Genomic DNA, 19,840 nt, shown 5'->3' on the forward strand with positions numbered 1-19,840 from the left:
AGATAGATAGATAGATAGATATGGATAGATATAGATAGATAGATAGATATAGAAAGATATAGATATAGATAGATAGATATAGATAGATAGAGATATATAGATATAGATAGATATAGATAAATAGAGATAGATAGATATGGATAGATATATAGATATAGATAGATATAGAAAGATAGATATAAATAGATATAGATAGATAGATATAGATAAAAATAGATATAGATAAAGATAGATATAGATAGATAGATAGATAGATAGATAGATAGATATTGATAGATATAGATAGATATAGATATATAGATCGATAGATAGATATAGATAAATATAGATAGATAGCTATAGATAGATATATAGTTATAGATAGATAGAGATAGATAGAGATTGATAGATAGAGATAGATATAAATTGATAGAGATAAATAGATAGAGATAGATAGAGATAGATAGATATAAATAGATAGATAGACAGAGATAGACAGATAGAGATAGATATAAATAGATAGATAGATATAGATAGATATAAGTAGATATAGATATAGATAGATAGAGATAGATAGATATAGATAGATAGATATAGATACATAGAGATAGATATATACATATATATATTTATATAGATAGATAGATATAGAAAGAAAGATATAAAAAGAGATATATATAGATATAGATAAATATAGATATAGATAGATATAGATAAATATAGATATAGATAGATATAGATAGATATATATAGATAGATAGAGATAGTTAGAGATAGATAGATAGAGAAAGATAGATATAGAAAGATATAGATAGATATAGATAAATAGAGATAGAGATAGATATAGATATAGATAGAGATAGATAGATAGATAGATAGATAGAGATAGATAGAGATAGATAGAGATAGATATAGATAGATATAGATAAATAAATATATATATATATATATATATATATATATATAGATAGATATGGATAGATATAGATATATATATATATATATATATATATATATATATATATATATATATATATATATATATATATATATACAGGGAGTGCAGAATTATTAGGCAAGTTGTATTTTTGAGGATTAATTTTATTATTGAACAACAACCATGTTCTCAATGAACCCAAAAAACTCATTAATATCAAAGCTGAATAGTTTTGGAAGTAGTTTTTAGTTTGTTTTTAGTTATAGCTATTTTAGGGGGATATCTGTGTGTGCAGGTGACTATTACTGTGCATAATTATTAGGCAACTTAACAAAAAACAAATATATACCCATTTCAATTATTTATTTTTACCAGTGAAACCAATATACCATCTCAACATTCACAAATATACATTTCTGACATTCAAAAACAAATCAGTGACCAATATAGCCACCTTTCTTTGCAAGGACACTCAAAAGCCTGCCATCCATGGATTCTGTCAGTGTTTTGATCTGTTCACCATCAACATTGCGTGCAGCAGCAACCACAGCCTCCCAGACACTGTTCAGAGAGGTGTACTGTTTTCCCTCCTTGTAAATCTCACATTTGATGATGGACCACAGGTTCTCAATGGGGTTCAGATCAGGTGAACAAGGAGGCCATGTCATTAGATTTTCTTCTTTTATACCCTTTCTTGCCAGCCACGCTGTGGAGTACTTGGACGCGTGTGATGGAGCATTGTCCTGCATGAAAATCATGTTTTTCTTGAAGGATGCAGACTTCTTCCTGTACCACTGCTTGAAGAAGGTGTCTTCCAGAAACTGGCAGTAGGACTGGGAGTTGAGCTTGACTCCATCCTCAACCCGAAAAGGCCCCACAAGCTCATCTTTGATGATACCAGCCCAAACCAGTACTCCACCTCCACCTTGCTGGGTCTGAGTCGGACTGGAGCTCTCTGCCCTTTACCAATCCAGCCACGGGCCCATCCATCTGGCCCATCAAGACTCACTCTCATTTCTTCAGTCCATAAAACCTTAGAAAAATCAGTCTTGAGATATTTCTTGGCCCAGTCTTGACGTTTCAGCTTGTGTGACTTGTTCAGTGGTGGTCGTCTTTCAGCCTTTCTTACCTTGGCCATGTCTCTGAGTATTGCACACCTTGTGCTTTTGGGCACTCCAGTGATGTTGCAGCTCTGAAATATGGCCAAACTGGTTGCAAGTGGCATCTTGGCAGCTGCATGTTTGACTTTTCTCAGTTCATGGGCAGTTATTTTGCGCCTTGGTTTTTCCACACGCTTCTTGCGACCCTGTTGACTATTTTGAATGAACCGCTTGATTGTTCGATGATCACGCTTCAGAAGCTTTGCAATTTTAAGAGTGCTGCATCCCTCTGCAAGATATCTCACTATTTTTGACTTTTCTGAGCCTGTCAAGTCCTTCTTTTGACCCATTTTGCCAAAGGAAAGGAAGTTGCCTAATAATTATGCACACCTGATATAGGGTGTTGATGTCATTAGACCACACCCCTTCTCATTACAGAGATGCGCATCACCTAATATGCTTAATTGGTAGTAGGCTTTCGAGCCTATACAGCTTGGAGTAAGACAACATGCATAAAGAGGATGATGTGGTCAAAATACTCATTTGCCTAATAATTCTGCACTCCCTGTATATATATATATATATATATATATATATATATATATATATATATATATATATATATATATATATATATATATATATATATACAGAGAGAGAGAGAGATAGATAGATATAGAAAGATAGATATAGTTATATATAGATACATATAGATATATATATAGATATAGATAGATAGATATAGATAGATAGAGATAGATAGATAGAAAGTTAGATATAGATATATAGGTAAAGATACAGTAGATAGATAGATAGATGATAGATAGATAGAGATATATAGTTATAGATAGATAGAGATAGATAGAGATAGATAAATAGATAGATAGATAGATATAGATAGATATAGATAGATATAGGTAGATATAGATATAGATAGATAGAGATAGATAGATAGATAGATATAGATAGATAGATATAGATACATAGAGATAGATATATACATATATATATATTTATATAGATAGATAGATATAGAAAGAAAGATATAAATAGATATATAGATAGATATAGATAAATATAGATATAGATAGATATAGATAAATATAGATATAGATAGATATAGATAGATATATATAGATAGATAGAGATAGTTAGAGATAGATAGATAGAGAAAGATAGATATAGAAAGATATAGATAGATATAGATAAATAGAGATAGAGATAGATATAGATATATATAGATAGATAGATAGATAGATAGATAGATAGAGATATATAGATATAGATAGATAGAGATAGATAGAGATAGATATAGATAGATATAGATAAATATATATATATATATAGATATGGATAGATATAGATATATATATATATATACAGGGAGTGCATAATTATTAGGCAAGTTGTATTTTTGAGGATTAATTTTATTATTGAACAACAACCATGTTCTCAATGAACCCAAAAAACTCATTAATATCAAAGCTGAATAGTTTTGGAAGTAGTTTTTAGTTTGTTTTTAGTTATAGCTATTTTAGGGGGATATCTGTGTGTGCAGGTGACTATTACTGTGCATAATTATTAGGCAACTTAACAAAAAACAAATATATACCCATTTCAATTATTTATTTTTACCAGTGAAACCAATATAACATCTCAACATTCACAAATATACATTTCTGACATTCAAAAACAAAACAAAAACAAATCAGTGACCAATATAGCCACCTTTCTTTGCAAGGACACTCAAAAGCCTGCCATCCATGGATTCTGTCAGTGTTTTGATCTGTTCACCATCAACATTGCGTGCAGCAGCAACCACAGCCTCCCAGACACTGTTCAGAGAGGTGTACTGTTTTCCCTCCTTGTAAATCTCACATTTGATAATGGACCACAGGTTCTCAATGGGCTTCAGATCAGGTGAACAAGGAGGCCATGTCATTAGATTTTCTTCTTTTATACCCTTTCTTGCCAGCCACGCTGTGGAGTACTTGGACGCGTGTGATGGAGCATTGTCCTGCATGGAAAATCATGTTTTTCTTAAAGGATGCAGACTTCTTCCTGTACCACTGCTTGAAGAAGGTGTCTTCCAGAAACTGGCAGTAGGACAGGGAGTTGAGCTTGACTCCATCCTCAACCCGAAAAGGCCCCACAAGCTCATCTTTGATGATACCAGCCCAAACCAGTACTCCACCTCCACCTTGCTGGCGTCTGAGTCGGACTGGAGCTCTCTACCCTTTACCAATCCAGCCACGGGCCCATCCATCTGGCCCATCAAGACTCACTCTCATTTCATCAGTCCATAAAACCTTAGAAAAATCAGTCTTGAGATATTTCTTGGCCCAGTCTTGACGTTTCAGCTTGTGTGACTTGTTCAGTGGTGGTCGTCTTTCAGCCTTTCTTACCTTGGCCATGTCTCTGAGTATTGCACACCTTGTGCTTTTGGGCACTCCAGTGATGTTGCAGCTCTGAAATATGGCCAAACTGGTTGCAAGTGGCATCTTGGCAGCTGCATGTTTGACTTTTCTCAGTTCATGGGCAGTTATTTTTGCGCCTTGGTTTTTCCACACGCTTCTTGCGACCCTGTTGACTATTTTGAATGAACCGCTTGATTGTTCGATGATCACGCTTCAGAAGCTTTGCAATTTTAAGAGTGCTGCATCCCTCTGCAAGATATCTCACTATTTTTGACTTTTCTGAGCCTGTCAAGTCCTTCTTTTGACCCATTTTGCCAAAGGAAAGGAAGTTGCCTAATAATTATGCACACCTGATATAGGGTGTTGATGTCATTAGACCACACCCCTTCTCATTACAGAGATGCGCATCACCTAATATGCTTAATTGGTAGTAGGCTTTCGAGCCTATACAGCTTGGAGTAAGACAACATGCATAAAGAGGATGATGTGGTCAAAATACTCATTTGCCTAATAATTCTGCACTCCCTGTATATATATATATATATATATATATATATAGAGAGAGAGAGAGAGAGATAGATAGATATAGAAAGATAGATATAAATAGTTATATATAGATACATATAGATAGATATAGATAGATATAGATAGATAGATAGAGATAGATAGATAGATAGATAGATAGAAAGAAAGTTAGATATAGATATATAGGTAAAGATACAGTAGATAGATAGATAGATAGATAGATAGATAGATAGATGATAGATAGAGATATATAGTTATAGATAGATAGAGATAGATAGAGATAGATAGATAGAAATAGGTAGAGATAGATAGAGATAGATAAATATAGATGGATAGAGATAGATAAAGATAGATAGATATAGTTAGATAGAGATAGATAGATAGATAGATAGATAGATAGATAGATAGATAGATAGAGAAAGATAGATAGATATAGATAGAAATAGATAGATAGATAAATAGAGATAGATATAAATAGATATAGATAGAGATAGATAGATATAGGTAGATATAGAAAGAGAGATATAGATAGATAGAGATAGATAGAGATAGATAGATAGAGATATAGAGAGATATATAGAGATATATAGTGAGAGATAGATAGATAGTTATAGATAGATATAGATAGAGATAGATAGATATAGTTAGATAGAGATATATAGATAGATAGATAAATATAGATAGAAATAGATAGATAGATAAATAGAGATAGATATAAATAGATATAGATAGAGATAGATAAATATAGGTAGATATAGATAGAGAGATATAGATAGATAGAGATAGATATATAGAGAGATATATAGAGAGAGATAGATAGATATAGATAGATAGATAGATAGATAGATAGATAGATAGATAGATAGATAGATAGATATAGAGATAGATATAGATAGATATAGATAGATAGATATAGATAGATTAGACAGATAGAGATAGATGGATATAGATAGAGATAAAGATATAGATCGATAGATAGATAGATAGATATAGGTAGATATAGATAGATATAGATAGATAGATATAGATAGATAGATAGATAGATAGATAGATAGATAGATAGATAGATAGAGACAGAGAGATATAGAGAGATAGATAGATAGATATAGATAGATATAGATAGATAGAGATAGATAGATAGATATAGAGATAGATAGATAGATAGATCGATAGAGATATAGATAGATATAGATAGAGATAGATAGATAAAGATATAGATAGATAGATAGATATAGATATAGATAGATTTATAGATTTATAGATATAGAGATATAGATATATATATAGATTTCTTCCAAACCTACTCCAACCCACTGTCCTACACTATATTTGTAATAAATGCTTTAAGTTTTCAAGTCACATTTGCAAAAAGAAAGAGAAAAAATCCAGCAATAATGATAATAATAATACATAATAATAAAGAACAATTTCACACAAGGTGTAAAGTAATTGAAATGCTTACACCCCGAGGAATTACAGGCAATTGGTTTCAAATCCATTGCAAAGCTGTTGCTATCTACAATTTCCTATTTTTCCATTTCCTTGGGGAATGTATATAGCAGAAAAACACAGACATAATAAATATTGTGGTACGGCCCACACACCCCTCTAGTGCAGGTATGCGTGGTTTGTCCTCTGTGCTATTTTGCTCAATATACAAGGGCAGGCTTTATTACAAGGAGTCACCACCTTGCTGTGGGTACGGACTGCGTGGTGTTACCCACTCGTGTGCTTACCAGCTGTGCACAGCAAGCACAAGAGGCTGCCTGCAGTGGCAGTGTGAGCCTGTCAGATGGGAGATGGGGAAGTAGCTGCAGCAGGCAGTGAGTCATGAGGAGGAGGAGGGACAGATACTTGCTGCTCACACATCCCGCACTCCAGTAAAGCAACGTGCATCCCCGGGCTGGAGAGTGTGGAAGGCTACAAAGCTGCAACAAGGTAAAACAATGACATTCACATTGGAGATTACAGACATGCTACTATATGAATAGCATTACATGGAGATGAGTGCATGTGATTATGGACTACTGCATTGCTGTAAAATCATTCTAAGCAAATGATTTTCCCGGATTACTTGTGTCAACATTGTAGCTGCCTGTGTGTATATGTGCGAGGCTGCTGTGCTAGGATCCTTGCCAGATGCACTGCAGTGCAATCAGAGCTGCTCTGCAGGCATTAGCCACCACTCATACTGCTGCACTCAGGAGCCCTGTTTTGCCATCACGTTTTATACAAAAACAAAGGCAAGGCTAGCTTGGGCTGGCTTTTGTTCATATGTCAGACTGTTTGTGTGCAGACATCGGGTCAATATAAATGGCTCAAAGTGCGGTAATGTCACTGGTACAGGTATAGGGAGACATTGGACATTGTTACAGTAAGATTTTGGTTGACTTTATCATGGATGATTGCACCTGACAAATAATTTGTAATGTATATTAATGGATGTTCTGATATATTATATATATATATATACACACACACACACATATGTATATATATATATATACACACACACACATATGTATATATATATATACACACACACACATTTATATATATATATATATATATATACATACACACACATATGTGTATATATATGTATGTATGTATAGCTATGCATAGATGCAGTATATTTGTGTGCGTGTCTGATTCTGTCTAGTTATGTCCCATAACCTACAGTATATGTATGTGTGTGTGTCTAAATGGTAGCTAAATCTGTACATTTTATATACACGTGTTATATAGATTAACCGTTGATGATATAATATGACAAATAAATGTCCATTGGCGATATGAAAAAAAAGGATTAGTTACTAAATTAGTTTTGCTTCACGGTGCACAAGTGTCTAGGACACAATTTGGTAAATGCAGTGTGGGAGTATTGCAGAGACGGGCGAATTCATGGCTAATGTTGAGCATGTCTGTATTTTAGTGAATCTATAAATTAGATTTTGTTTGTGTGTGTGTGGAACATACTAACCCAATAATAAATATTGCTTTAACGTGAACCTTTTTTTTTTTGTCTTACTGTCGCCTCAGAAATATTGATTGTAGGATCTAGTTTCACAATTCCATACCCACTGAACACAAACAATGAGAGCCATTAAGTTCCTGTTTCATGCAAAATAGCCTAGCTATTTCTGTGTTGCATTTCAGTTACGTGTATTATTTTATTTATTTATTTATTTTTGTGGCATAATACACAATAATCAACTGTAAAGCACCCTGCAATTTATAGTTTAACATGCAAATTACTTTTAATCTATACTAGACAGTTTTCCATCCTATAGTATAGGACCCCAATTCAACTCTCCAGTGCTTTTTTATATAGCTTATGCTATATAAATTGATTTTAATCACAGCAATTAGATCATTGGGATCTCTAACTGTATCATATATATATATATATATATATATATATATATATATCATTTTATAAATTAGGCTTATGGAATTGTAAGCATAAGCAAGGCCACATTTGATGCTAAATCCTTGGTAATATCATATCTGCCTATATAGAATCACACATATTATAAACCAAGTGAATTTTAGAAGATAGGTAGCTCAGGTAGAAAACCCTTTATCCAAACTGCTTGAGACCGGAAAAGGTTTTGATTTTGTAATAGTTTGGATTTTGGAATATTTGCATCTCTAAATAGGACAGTTTGGAGAGGGGATGGGACCAAGTATAAACACAATATATTATGTCATTTAGCCAATATTTGCATATCATTATACATCCTATACATGCAACCTAGAGGTAGTTTTAATAATTTTGTATACAAAGTACCCTCAGAAAGATATTGCGGTACTGTAATCAGAAAGGTAATATTGTTTTAAATAAATATAGACTATTATTTCCATTTTAGAACACAAAAAAACAAACTAATGACACAGGCAAAGAAGATTGTGACGTACAGGCAGGGAAATAGTAATATCTGATAATTTTATAAAAAAAAAAAAAAATATTAGTTAAAATGTTTGGATTTCAGAATAAGTTTGGTTATTGGAACTCGGGATTTGGGGATTTTGTACCTGTATATCCTCAAATTATACTCATAGAAGTGCATAAATTGATAGAATTGTGTAACCATGCACGCCTGTGTTTTATGTACACTTGAATGTGCACTCTATTCGAATAATAAATTTGCTAGCATTCATGTAAGCATTTTATTATTAACAAATGTGTGTTAGTAACTGTTTTTAACCACTTCAAATTTGCTGTTCATGGGCAGGGCACTTTGGGAGATGAGCTGTGTAACATTGTATAGTATTTTATCATTAAATGCAGTAGTCCATCTCCCAGAGACAGGTTAATCACAATGTGGTGTTTACGGTAGGTAACATTGGTGATTTGTGATTGGTGGCTGCTTTGCTGTGCCATTTCTGATTGGCTGTAACCAGCTGAGGACTGGAAGTGCATTGCTGGTCCTGAGTAATTTATATGCTGATGTTGAACACATAGAGGCATGCAGCAGTGCTATAATAATACTATTACAATTGCTCTATTATTTTAGTTTTTAAATGCTCAACAAATTAGAGCATTTTTTATTACTTTAGATATCTCTTTAATATATGATAGTTCAATATTAGTATTAAAATGTATTACTGAGTGCTCTCAGCAGCTGTAAGCCAGCTCATGGTTCTGAAATTCTATTAGTTTATGCATTTCTATGAGTGTATGATCATGAACTATAGCAGTAAAACATTTATCTTTGGGGAGGTGCGGATTTACAACCTTCACATATCTGTAAAGACATATATGTTTTTTGTTTCTAGGAATAGAATCATAAAAATGAAAAAAATAAATTCCAGTATAGCATCTTGTTTGAAAAGGTTGGGTTCTCTTCTGAACTTGAGTAATTGTAGAAAATGCTGTTGATATCATTAGCATAGTAATGCAGTTTAAGAGCATTACAACACTAAAAGGCATCTATCATGTGACATATTTAGTCTTTTATGTAGACAAATACCATTTGATAGCTTTGTCTTTAAAAGCTGGGCAACTATATTTTATTTTTATGGTACAGTAAACAAATTGCATAAATATACTATTGTTTTGGTTTTCTGGTGATTCAATTTAAAGATCATATGCACAGCTGAAATTATTATGGTTTCTGAAACATATGAATTATAGTTTTGGTCACTAAATACATGTGACACTTTCTAAAAATAACAGCAAACAGAATCATAAAAAGCATACAAATTATTAAATTATAGTCAATTTAATAAATTAAATGGTATTCATAATATTCTTCCTCTTTGCAAATTATTTATAGTAATTTGAGCTTTAGTTTATAATTGTACTGTCTGTTGATTACTTAGAGAAGAGACACTTTTAAGGAATTTACTTTCTTCTAAAAATTGGCATTTTATAATGTATTGATGTTTTTTTATGTTGCTAAATAAAAAATGTTAGTTTTCACAGTTGAGTGGTAGCAGTTTTCCTATCAGCCAGTACATATCAATGGACCAGTTGTTATTCATTTCCTGTAGTTTGCTGTTATATATATATATATATATATATATATATATTTTTTTTTTTTTTTACATGTATCAATTTTACCAAATTCAATATCATGTAATAAAGATTATATATATATATGCCTACAAGTGTTTGTATATTCTCTTTAACTAAGTAGAGTACTGTATAACATTTAAAGTAAAACATTATATAAAATACTAATCTAACTTGAAATGTATTGTTTTTGTCACAGCTTGCTTTGGAGATTTACAAGAAATTTAATTTCACAAGGGGCATGTAACAACTAAGGTGCATATCCTGATGGCAGAGAATCACTGAGCGAAGTGTCTTAGTCACCATGCACATTGTGTTACTGTGCTGAAATAAACATGATGAAAACAGAAGCTTCAGGAGAAAGATCAAACCTTCGGAGTGCCTCACCCCACAGGAATGCCTACAGAACTGAATTTCAGGCCCTGAAAAACACCTTTGATAAGCCAAAATCTGATGGAGAAGAAAAGACAAAAAATGAGGGAGAAGCTCCTCAAACCCAACAAACTAGGGGGAGGAGGTATGGATCAAATGTCAACAGGATCAAAAATCTTTTTATGCAGATGGGAAAGGAACCAGGTGACAACAATGGAGTTGTTACAAAGCAAAAGCCGAAGGGTACACCACCATCACCTCAAAGAAAAGCCAAACCAAGGGACAAAAAAGAAGAAGCCTCTAATGTAAAAATGAAGGCCACTATTTCAGAAAGGATCAGTCGTTTTGATTCTATTGATGGTCCTTCTTATTCTAAGTTTACTGAAACCCGAAAGATGTTTGAGCTCAATATTAATGATACAGGACATTCGGGGCGCCTTTCTACAAGGAAAGAGAGAAGGGACTCCAATGATTTTTTGGATGAAGGCCGTGGAAGTAAATCTAATAGGGGTAGCAGTGATTCATTGGACAGCCTCAGTTCAAGGACAGAGGCGTTGTCACCAACAGTGAGTCAGCTAAGTGCAGTGTTTGAAAATAGTGATTCACTAAATACAACCATTTTGGAGAAATCTGAAAACAATGAAGGGTATTCTGTTACTGGTCACTATCCAATGAATATCACCCCTCCCCCTGTAACCGATTATGATGGTTTTATACAACCAAAAGACCCTAATTCTTGGACACCACCAAGGGAAACTGACACAGATTCATGTGTTGACTCTTTAACACATCAAAGAAACCAATCAGTTTCAAGAGATACAGCTACATATTCTTCCATGATGACAAAAGAAATGAAAAAAGAAAAAAGTGTAGGCTGCAGCACTTCTAATGATATTATGGTGTCCAAGAATGAACTTCTTGAAAGGGATGATGATGGAGTAAAAGATGGACCACATATTAAGCAAGTAGTGAAAAAAGTTGAAAATAGCACTCAAAGAAATGATTTATCGGAAGATTCTGCTAATGCATTTGATAGGACTAAATTAGGGGAGACACACATAAATTCTGAGAACAATGACACCTATTCTTCTGAAAGAACCTCTGGTGCACCTACTTTAAATGTTGGTACAAGTATGAGTGGAGACATTGGTGACAACAATACATTTTCAACCTCTCTGAGCTATGAACACTCTGACTATAACGTTTACAGAGTGCGGTCAAGGTATAACACAGAATGGGAAGAGGCAGATCAAGATGAGGATGATGATGATAGTGATGACAATAAATGTTACGAGCCAGATATGGAGTTCTGTGAGGTTCCTGGATTGCCAGAAGAAGACGAAGTTCCACAACAAAGAAAAATTAAGTTTAGTAATGCTCCAATCAAAGTAAGAGTCCTTTGATTTTTTTTTCCTTATTTCATTGCCACTTTAAGACAGAATTGTACTCTTCATAAATAAACATTAATTTAAAGGGACGTGCAGTTTTAAGACCGTTTTACAATGATCAAATTCAATTTGTTCACTTGATATCCTTTTTAAAAAAAATAAAAAAATAAACAAAGATATATATCCTCAACAGCAGCAAAGCACTACTAGCCAGCGCTGGTGATTGGTGGTTACACACATTTGTCTCTTGTCATTGGTTCACCAGATGTGTTTAGCTAGCTCCCAGTTGTGCATTGCTGCTTTAGAGCTAACTTTAAAAAGATAGTGTAGTCAAAATTAGTGCTAGTTCACGTGTGTCAGATAGATAACATTGTGCTCACTCCCGTGGAGTTTTTTATGAGTCAGCGCTGATTGGCTAAAATGCAAGTCTGTCAAAAGAACTGAGATAAGGGGGCAGTTCGCAGAGGCTTAGATACAAGTTAATCACAGAGGTAAAAAGTGTATTAATATAACCGTGCTGGTTATGCAAAACTGGGGAATGGGTAATAAACGTATTATCTATCTTTTTAAACAATAAAAATTTCCAGGTGGACTGTCCCTTTACTATATTTTAATCCCTTTGCATGGGTTAAAAGCATGGTTATAGTCAAACAAAAGTTGCAATCATAAAATGCTCAGATATATTATAGCATTTTCCTTTTGCAAATTAATGTCCCTTTAATCTGTACCTTATAATTTTTTTATCTGCTGAATTGGCTCACATTATTTTTCTTAAAGCAAATTTAAATCAAAATATAAAGTTGTGTTGTTTTCTTTTTTATCAGCATACATAAACATTTTTGTATTAACATATTCAAGAGTTATAAAAAATGTTAAAATACAAGTGATAAGTGGTTCAGGACTTTAACCTCAGAATGTATTTAATAACCACAGAACATGCCGCGGCCAAGCACAGTGATATATTTTGCAAACTCTTCAGATTTGCTTTACAGCTATTCAAGAAAATGAATGATTGTTTGTTAATATAACTTATTTCATATCCCATGTTAATCATTGACATTGCAACAGTTTGCTGCTATGCCTTAGAAGAAAGTCATTAGACAGTTGTATAAAAATGTAATTCAACTTAACATATAAACCCCATAAAAAGCCCCAGAGAGCTCAAACTATATTTTTCTCATGAAAAATACATTAAATGTATTATCTTAATAAAGGGGCAGTAAATACCTTGTAGTATAAATTGTTTAGTTATGTCTGTGCAGAAACAACTTTGCAATATACGTTTGTTATTTATTTTGCCCCCTGTTCTAATTCTCAAGACTAATCCTGCTACATTCTTTCCCTAATTGGCTTTAACTGATAACAACTGCAAAACAATGCATTTTATACTAAACTTATGAAATGGCTACTATCCTTGTTGTTTGTAGACTCAAGCCTGTATAGGCTCCTGAAAATAAGGCAAATGGTGGTGCAGTTTGGCTATTGAAAATCATTTGCGGCAATCAAGATGTTGCATATTTGTTTTAAAAATGTTTAGACTTTAGGCTAATGTCTTCAAATGACAAAGTGGTTACTGTCCCTTTAAGGTGGTTTATCAGTGTTACTGCTCATAACAAGCAAACTCATTGCGATAACAGTGGTGGTACTAGGTGGTTTAGATGCTTATATTACTGTAGGGCAGAAATCAGCCCATAAGAATATGACTGTATCATATAAATATAAGCCTATGGATGTGTATATTTATGTTTAGTTATAAAGTAGAGATTAGAAATTCATTTTCTTCAGTTTTAATTAACTGTGCAGAATATGGGCTAAACCAGGACAGTAACATCAAAATTAAACTTAAATGTTTTGGATGGGGCATAACATTTTAAGCAAATTTCCAACTTCTGTTATCAATTTTGCTTAGTTCTCTTGGTATCCTTTGTTAAAATGTAATCCTATAAGTGATACAAAAAGTACACAAAATTCACTTGGTGTATAACAGAATTAAAATAAAAAGTGATTGATTAAAATTACAAAATATTAAAGGAAAATATATATTCCAATTTAAGGATATGTGTGATCCGTGTGGTTTCTCTTTCCTCTTGGTAAAATAGGATTTCCTTCAAACCTCCAAAATAAAAATAGAAACAATCTAGTGCAATATGTTTGATAACAAAGATATTATTCACAACAGTGGTCCCTCCAGGGGGCTACTCACACTTAGAAGAGCCAACCAGGCTCTGGGTTCAGACGCACACCCGGTTTTATACTGCCAGGCTTCCAGTATAACTCCAAACGCAGACCGCTGCTTTAGTAAAATATATTTTTATTAAAATACATATAAAATGTTAAAAAGCCACACGTAATACTCTCACATTGATAGTTACTCGGGTATCTGTTCCACTTTCTGTTATTAGTGGGAGAGGTATAACAAATTTGTAATGGACTTGTGGTAAAATAGCCTGCCAAATGGCTTAAGCTTAACCCCAATCCAATAAATGTCAAACCCTCGATACCTGTCCTGGTAACCAAATTGTTTTAGAGGAGTGGTGGCAATAGAGATTCCAAAGTACCGACGTACGTTTCGCTGTGGATCCACTACCTTGAAAAAGGCGTACACTTATGATGAAACGTACGTCAGTTTGGCAGGCTATTTTAATAAAGTCCATTACAAATTTGTTATACCACTCCCACGAATAACAGAAAGTGGAACAGATACCCGAGTAACTATTAATGTGAGAGTATTACGTGTGGCTTTTTAACATTTTATATGTATTTTAATAAAAATATATTTTACTGAAGCAGCGGTCTGCGTTTGGAGTTATACTGCAAGCCTGGCAGTATAAAACCGGGTGTGCGTCTGAACCCAGAGCCTGGTTGGTTCTTCTAAGTGTGAGTAGCCCCCTGGAGGGACCACTGGTGTGAATAATATCTTTGTTATCAAACATATTGCACTAGATTGTTTCTATTTTTATTTTGAAGGTTTGAAGGAAATCCTAATTTACCAAGAGGTAGGAGAAACCACACGGATCACACATATCCTTAAATTGGAATATATATTTTCCTTTAATATTTTGTAATTTAAATCAATCACTTTTTATTTTTAAAATGTAATCCTATGTAATCTCAGGACTGTGCACGTGTCTTTAGCAGTCTAGCCGCAGTGTTTGCTACAATATTTATAGCAATGTTTTATATGTTTGCAGACACATCTTCCATAGACTACTAAAGACACATTCACACTCCTAAGTTCCTATCAGCCTACCTAGGTTTACTCTTCAACAAAACATACTAAGAGAACATACCAAATTTAATAATAAAAGTAAATTGGAAAGATGCTTAAAATTGCATTCTCTAGCTAAATCTATCTGCAATATACTTTTTTGTTATTTATTTTGTCCCTCTTTCCTGTAATTTAACACTTAGGGGCCTATCTATCAAGCTCCGAAAGGAGCTTGACGGCCCGTGTTTCTGGCAAGTCTTTAGACTCGCCAGAAACAGCACTTATGAAGCAACGGTCACAAAGACCGCTGCTCCATAACCTATCCGCCTGCTCTGAGCAAGCGGACAGATATCGCCACAATTCAGCCCGATTGAGTACGATCGGGTTGATTGATACCCCCCTGCTGGCGGCCCATTGGCCGCGAGCCTGCAGGGGGCGGCATTGCACCAGCAGCTCTTGTGAGCTGCTGGTGCAATGCTGAATACGGAGAGCGTATTCAGCGAGGTCTGGCGGACCTGATCCGCACTGTCGGATCAGGTCCGCCAGATCTTGTTAAATAGAGGCCTTAGAATTATTATTTTTTTAATTCTGAGTATTGGAAGTGCCCTTGGCAATCTTCACAAGCCTAACCCTGTCTACTCCAGTAACATGGCCTGATTGGCTCTTCCAAATAAGGCAAGTGGTGGGCAGAGCTTTTTCACACCTGTTTAGTATGTCAGTTTATTTCAAGACCGCTGTAAAGTATTGTAATTACAAGGTGTTTACTGTCCCTTCAATGACCAATTAGAGTGGAGCACTTCTTTCCACTTTTTCCCTTGTGTAAACAGCAATGCACATTCATTCACATATACATGTACAGGGTTGTGATTGGCTAGAAAGGCTCATTATGTTAGACAAGGAATCCAGTGAAAGAAAAAGCATGAACCTATACTATTTTGTTAAAAGAAAGCAACAGTTACTTTTCAGATATGAAGCTGCAGTTTCAGGAAGTTTCCAACTTGGGTTTAATATAATTTTCAATATCTAAACAAAAGTCTCTAACTCTTCATATGACTGAATCCACAAACCTTGTTACAAAAGCGAACTTAAACATTACTTGATAGTACTTTCTTTCCCCTATCCTTGAATTATAATGCATAATCCCTAATCCATGATTACAAATAACTTGGATATAATTCTTATTTGCCAAATGTTATATCACACATTGTATTTATTTAATTTTGTTAGAGTTGTACAGAAACATGGATATAATACATTAAAATAAAATAAGAATAATACTTTCAAAAGTTAAAATGAAAAGACATGCAATCCAAATTGAAACAATTTTTTTGTAAAAAATAAAAAGTGTTTTTTTTTTAAAAAAATATAAAAAAATGACATTATTATTTATTTGCTTATTTTTATTTTTGTTAAATCACCCCTTCTCGGTATTGCATATGTTTGTTTTCAGTGTAAAGGATATGTCTTCAGAAAATAAACTTCTCTAATTTGAGTGCAGTCTGATCCCATGTTAAACCACCAGCATAACATTGTTAATATGTAACAGATAAGCCATAAAAATGTTCTAAATGTATCCTGCCCCTCCATCCCACCCACCGGATTATTATGGTCATATGCAGCAGTGCTTATCACATGCACCTGGTTGAAGTCGGTATTCATGCAGCCTGTACATTATAGACAAATATACATGCTAAACAAGTATGCTACAGTGAATAAGCAGTTATAATGGTAAAAACTGAAATGTTAAAAAATATTTTTGCAATACACTTGTATTAGGAAAATCGCCTTTAGGAAAAGCTATCACTGTTTAAGTGGCTTACGCAAGTATGCAGCTCATTCCTCATGCACCAGCATTCATACACTTAGGGCCAGACTATCTAAGCTTCGTCGGACCAGATGTGGTTTTTCATGCTGAACCTCGCAGGGGCTGCCTTCGTGGAACTATCACAAAAAGGGGCAGTTTCTGCAAATGGGGAGATACCTCTTATATAAAGTAATGCAGCTCGCTGGAAAGGGACACTTTACTCTACAGAGCAAAGATAGCATGGAGCAGGGGGCACTTTAAAAATGAAATTCTACAGCCATTAAAAAACACATTATGGGGTATATTTATCAATGTGCAAGCGGACATGATACAAAGTAGCGTATCATGTCCTCTGCACTTCGCTGAGCAATGATAAATGCCGACAGCATACGCAGTTCTTGTGAGCTGCTGGTGCAATGCCTACCCCTGCAGATTCGCGGCCAATCAGCCGCTAGTAGGGGGTGTCAATCAACCCGATCATATTCGATCGGGTTGATTTCTGTCCACGGCCTCAGAGCAGGCGGACAAGTTACGGAGCAGCGGTCTTTATACCGCTGCTTTATAACTTCTGTTTCCAGGCTCGCCGGAAACAAGAGGCCTCAAGCTCCATACGGATCTTGATAAATATGCCCCTATGCTTCTTTCTGTGTATAGCATCTTACAATCGCTTCTATTTTCATTTGCACGTATTTTGAGTATTTTGGTAAAAGCTTCTCACCTTTTAGTTTGCAAGAAAAAACTGAGCTCTGTAGTGCAAAAATGTTTAGAGAATTACGCTGGGATTTGAAAGACGATTTTATATACGTTCATGGAATGTCTATATTCATCCCATTTTATGAAACTAACAACAATTACGCTTTGTATTTTATAAGTACCAATTTCTTTGTTTTTTTGTACATCCAGTGAACTTAAATTATTATTTACACTGTGCATATTTAATACAATTTATTCCTGAGTAATCATTCGTTTTGTATGATATTTCAATTACAAATTTAATTGTGCACTCTTGTAATGTATGTATGTATGTATGTATCTCTTCCCCATACAAAAATGCAGTATACGCCCCTTAGCGAGGCACCATGTTTTCAGGGCAAAAAATGGCTTTAGAGAATTCCACCAGCGAAATGGGACTGGTGAGTATTCTTTAACCCCTTAATGACCAACGACGTGCAGGGTACGTCCTCCAAAAAAATGTCCTTAACGACCAAGGACGTACCCTGTACGTCGTTGGTCTTTGAAAGCAGTGGAAGCGATCCTGATCGCTTCCAGCTGCTTTCATGTTATTGCAGTGATGCCTCGATATAGACTCTGTGGCCCTCTCTGCATCGGCTATTGATGGCTATGATCGTTGGTGGGTGGGAGCGGGGGGCGGGATTGCTTGTGGGTGCGCATGCACATGCACGGGAGCATGCGCACGCGTGTGCGCAGGAGCGTGCGCGCTCGTGCACGTGTGAAACTGGCCAAAACATTGAAGTGGAAGAAGCACAAGGTGGGACTCAGTGGGAGAGAGGGTGGGAATAAAAAATATTAACGATCTGGGAGAGGGTGGGGTGTTGAGGGGGGCAGCTACACTACAGAAAAACTTAAAAAAATAAATAAAAAAATAAACATTGGATTCCAAACTGGGTACTGGCAGACAGCTGCCAGTACCCAATATGGTGCACAATAAGGCAGAGGGGGGGGGTTAGAGAGCTGTTTGGGGGGGATCAGGGAGGTTGGGGCTAAGGGGGGATCCTACACAGCAGAATTATTATTTTTTTAAAAACAAAAAAAAACTTTTATTTTTGTACTGGCAGACTTTCTGCCAGTACTTAAGATGGCGTGGACAAATGTGGGGTGGGGAAGGGAAGAGAGCTGTTTAGGAGGGATCAGGGGGTGTGATGTGTCAGGTGGGAGGCTGATCTCTACACTAAAGCTAAAATTCTCCCTGCAAGCTCCCTATAAGCTACCTAATTAACCCCTTCACTGCTAGCCATAATACACGTATGATGCGCAGCAGCATTTAGCGGCCTTCTAATTACCAAAAAGCAACGCCAAAGCCATATATGTCTGCTATTTCTGAACAAAGGGGATCCTAGAGAAGCATTTACAACCATTTGTGGCATAATTGCACAAGCTGTTTGTAAATAATTTCAGTGAGAAACCTAAAATTGTGAAAAATTTAGCAGTTTTTTCAATTTGCTCGCATTTGGCGGTGAAATGGTGGCATGAAATATACCAAAATGGGCCTAGATCAATACTACTGCACTACACTTAAGCTAAAATTAACCCTACAAGCTCCCTACATGCTCCCTAATTAACCCCTTCACTGCTGGGCATAATACACGTGTGGTGGGCAGTGGCATTTAGCGGCCTTCTAATTACCCAAAAGCAACGCAAAAGCCATATATGTCTGCTATTTCTGAACAAAGGGGATCCCAGAGAAGCATTTACAACCATTTATGCCATAATTGCACAAGTTGTTTGTAAATAATTTCAGTGAGAAACCTAAAGTTTGTGAAACAATTTGTGAAAAAGTGAACGATTTCTTTTATTTGATCGCATTTGGCGGTGAAATGGTGGCAGGAAATATACAGAAATGGGCCTAGA

The 19,840-nt window shown here is 34.8% G+C and overlaps 1 protein-coding gene across 3 annotated transcripts in view; it reads left to right on the forward strand.

Moving 5' to 3' along the window:
- The first annotated feature begins 6,815 nt into the window (after window positions 1-6,815).
- The window catches only part of PPP1R9A (protein phosphatase 1 regulatory subunit 9A), a 558,902-nt gene continuing 545,877 nt past the window's right edge, over window positions 6,816-19,840 (forward strand). For all 3 annotated transcript variants that reach the window (XM_053714066.1, XM_053714065.1, XM_053714067.1), the window contains exons 1-2: window positions 6,816-6,896; window positions 10,679-12,239. In XM_053714066.1, the coding sequence (XP_053570041.1) occupies window positions 10,815-12,239 (1,425 nt within the window). In that variant the 5' untranslated portion in view covers window positions 6,816-6,896; window positions 10,679-10,814. The remainder of the gene's footprint in view (window positions 6,897-10,678; window positions 12,240-19,840) is intronic.

This window comes from Bombina bombina, chromosome 5 (genome assembly GCF_027579735.1).
Source record: "Bombina bombina isolate aBomBom1 chromosome 5, aBomBom1.pri, whole genome shotgun sequence".
Lineage (NCBI taxonomy): Eukaryota > Metazoa > Chordata > Amphibia > Anura > Bombinatoridae > Bombina > Bombina bombina.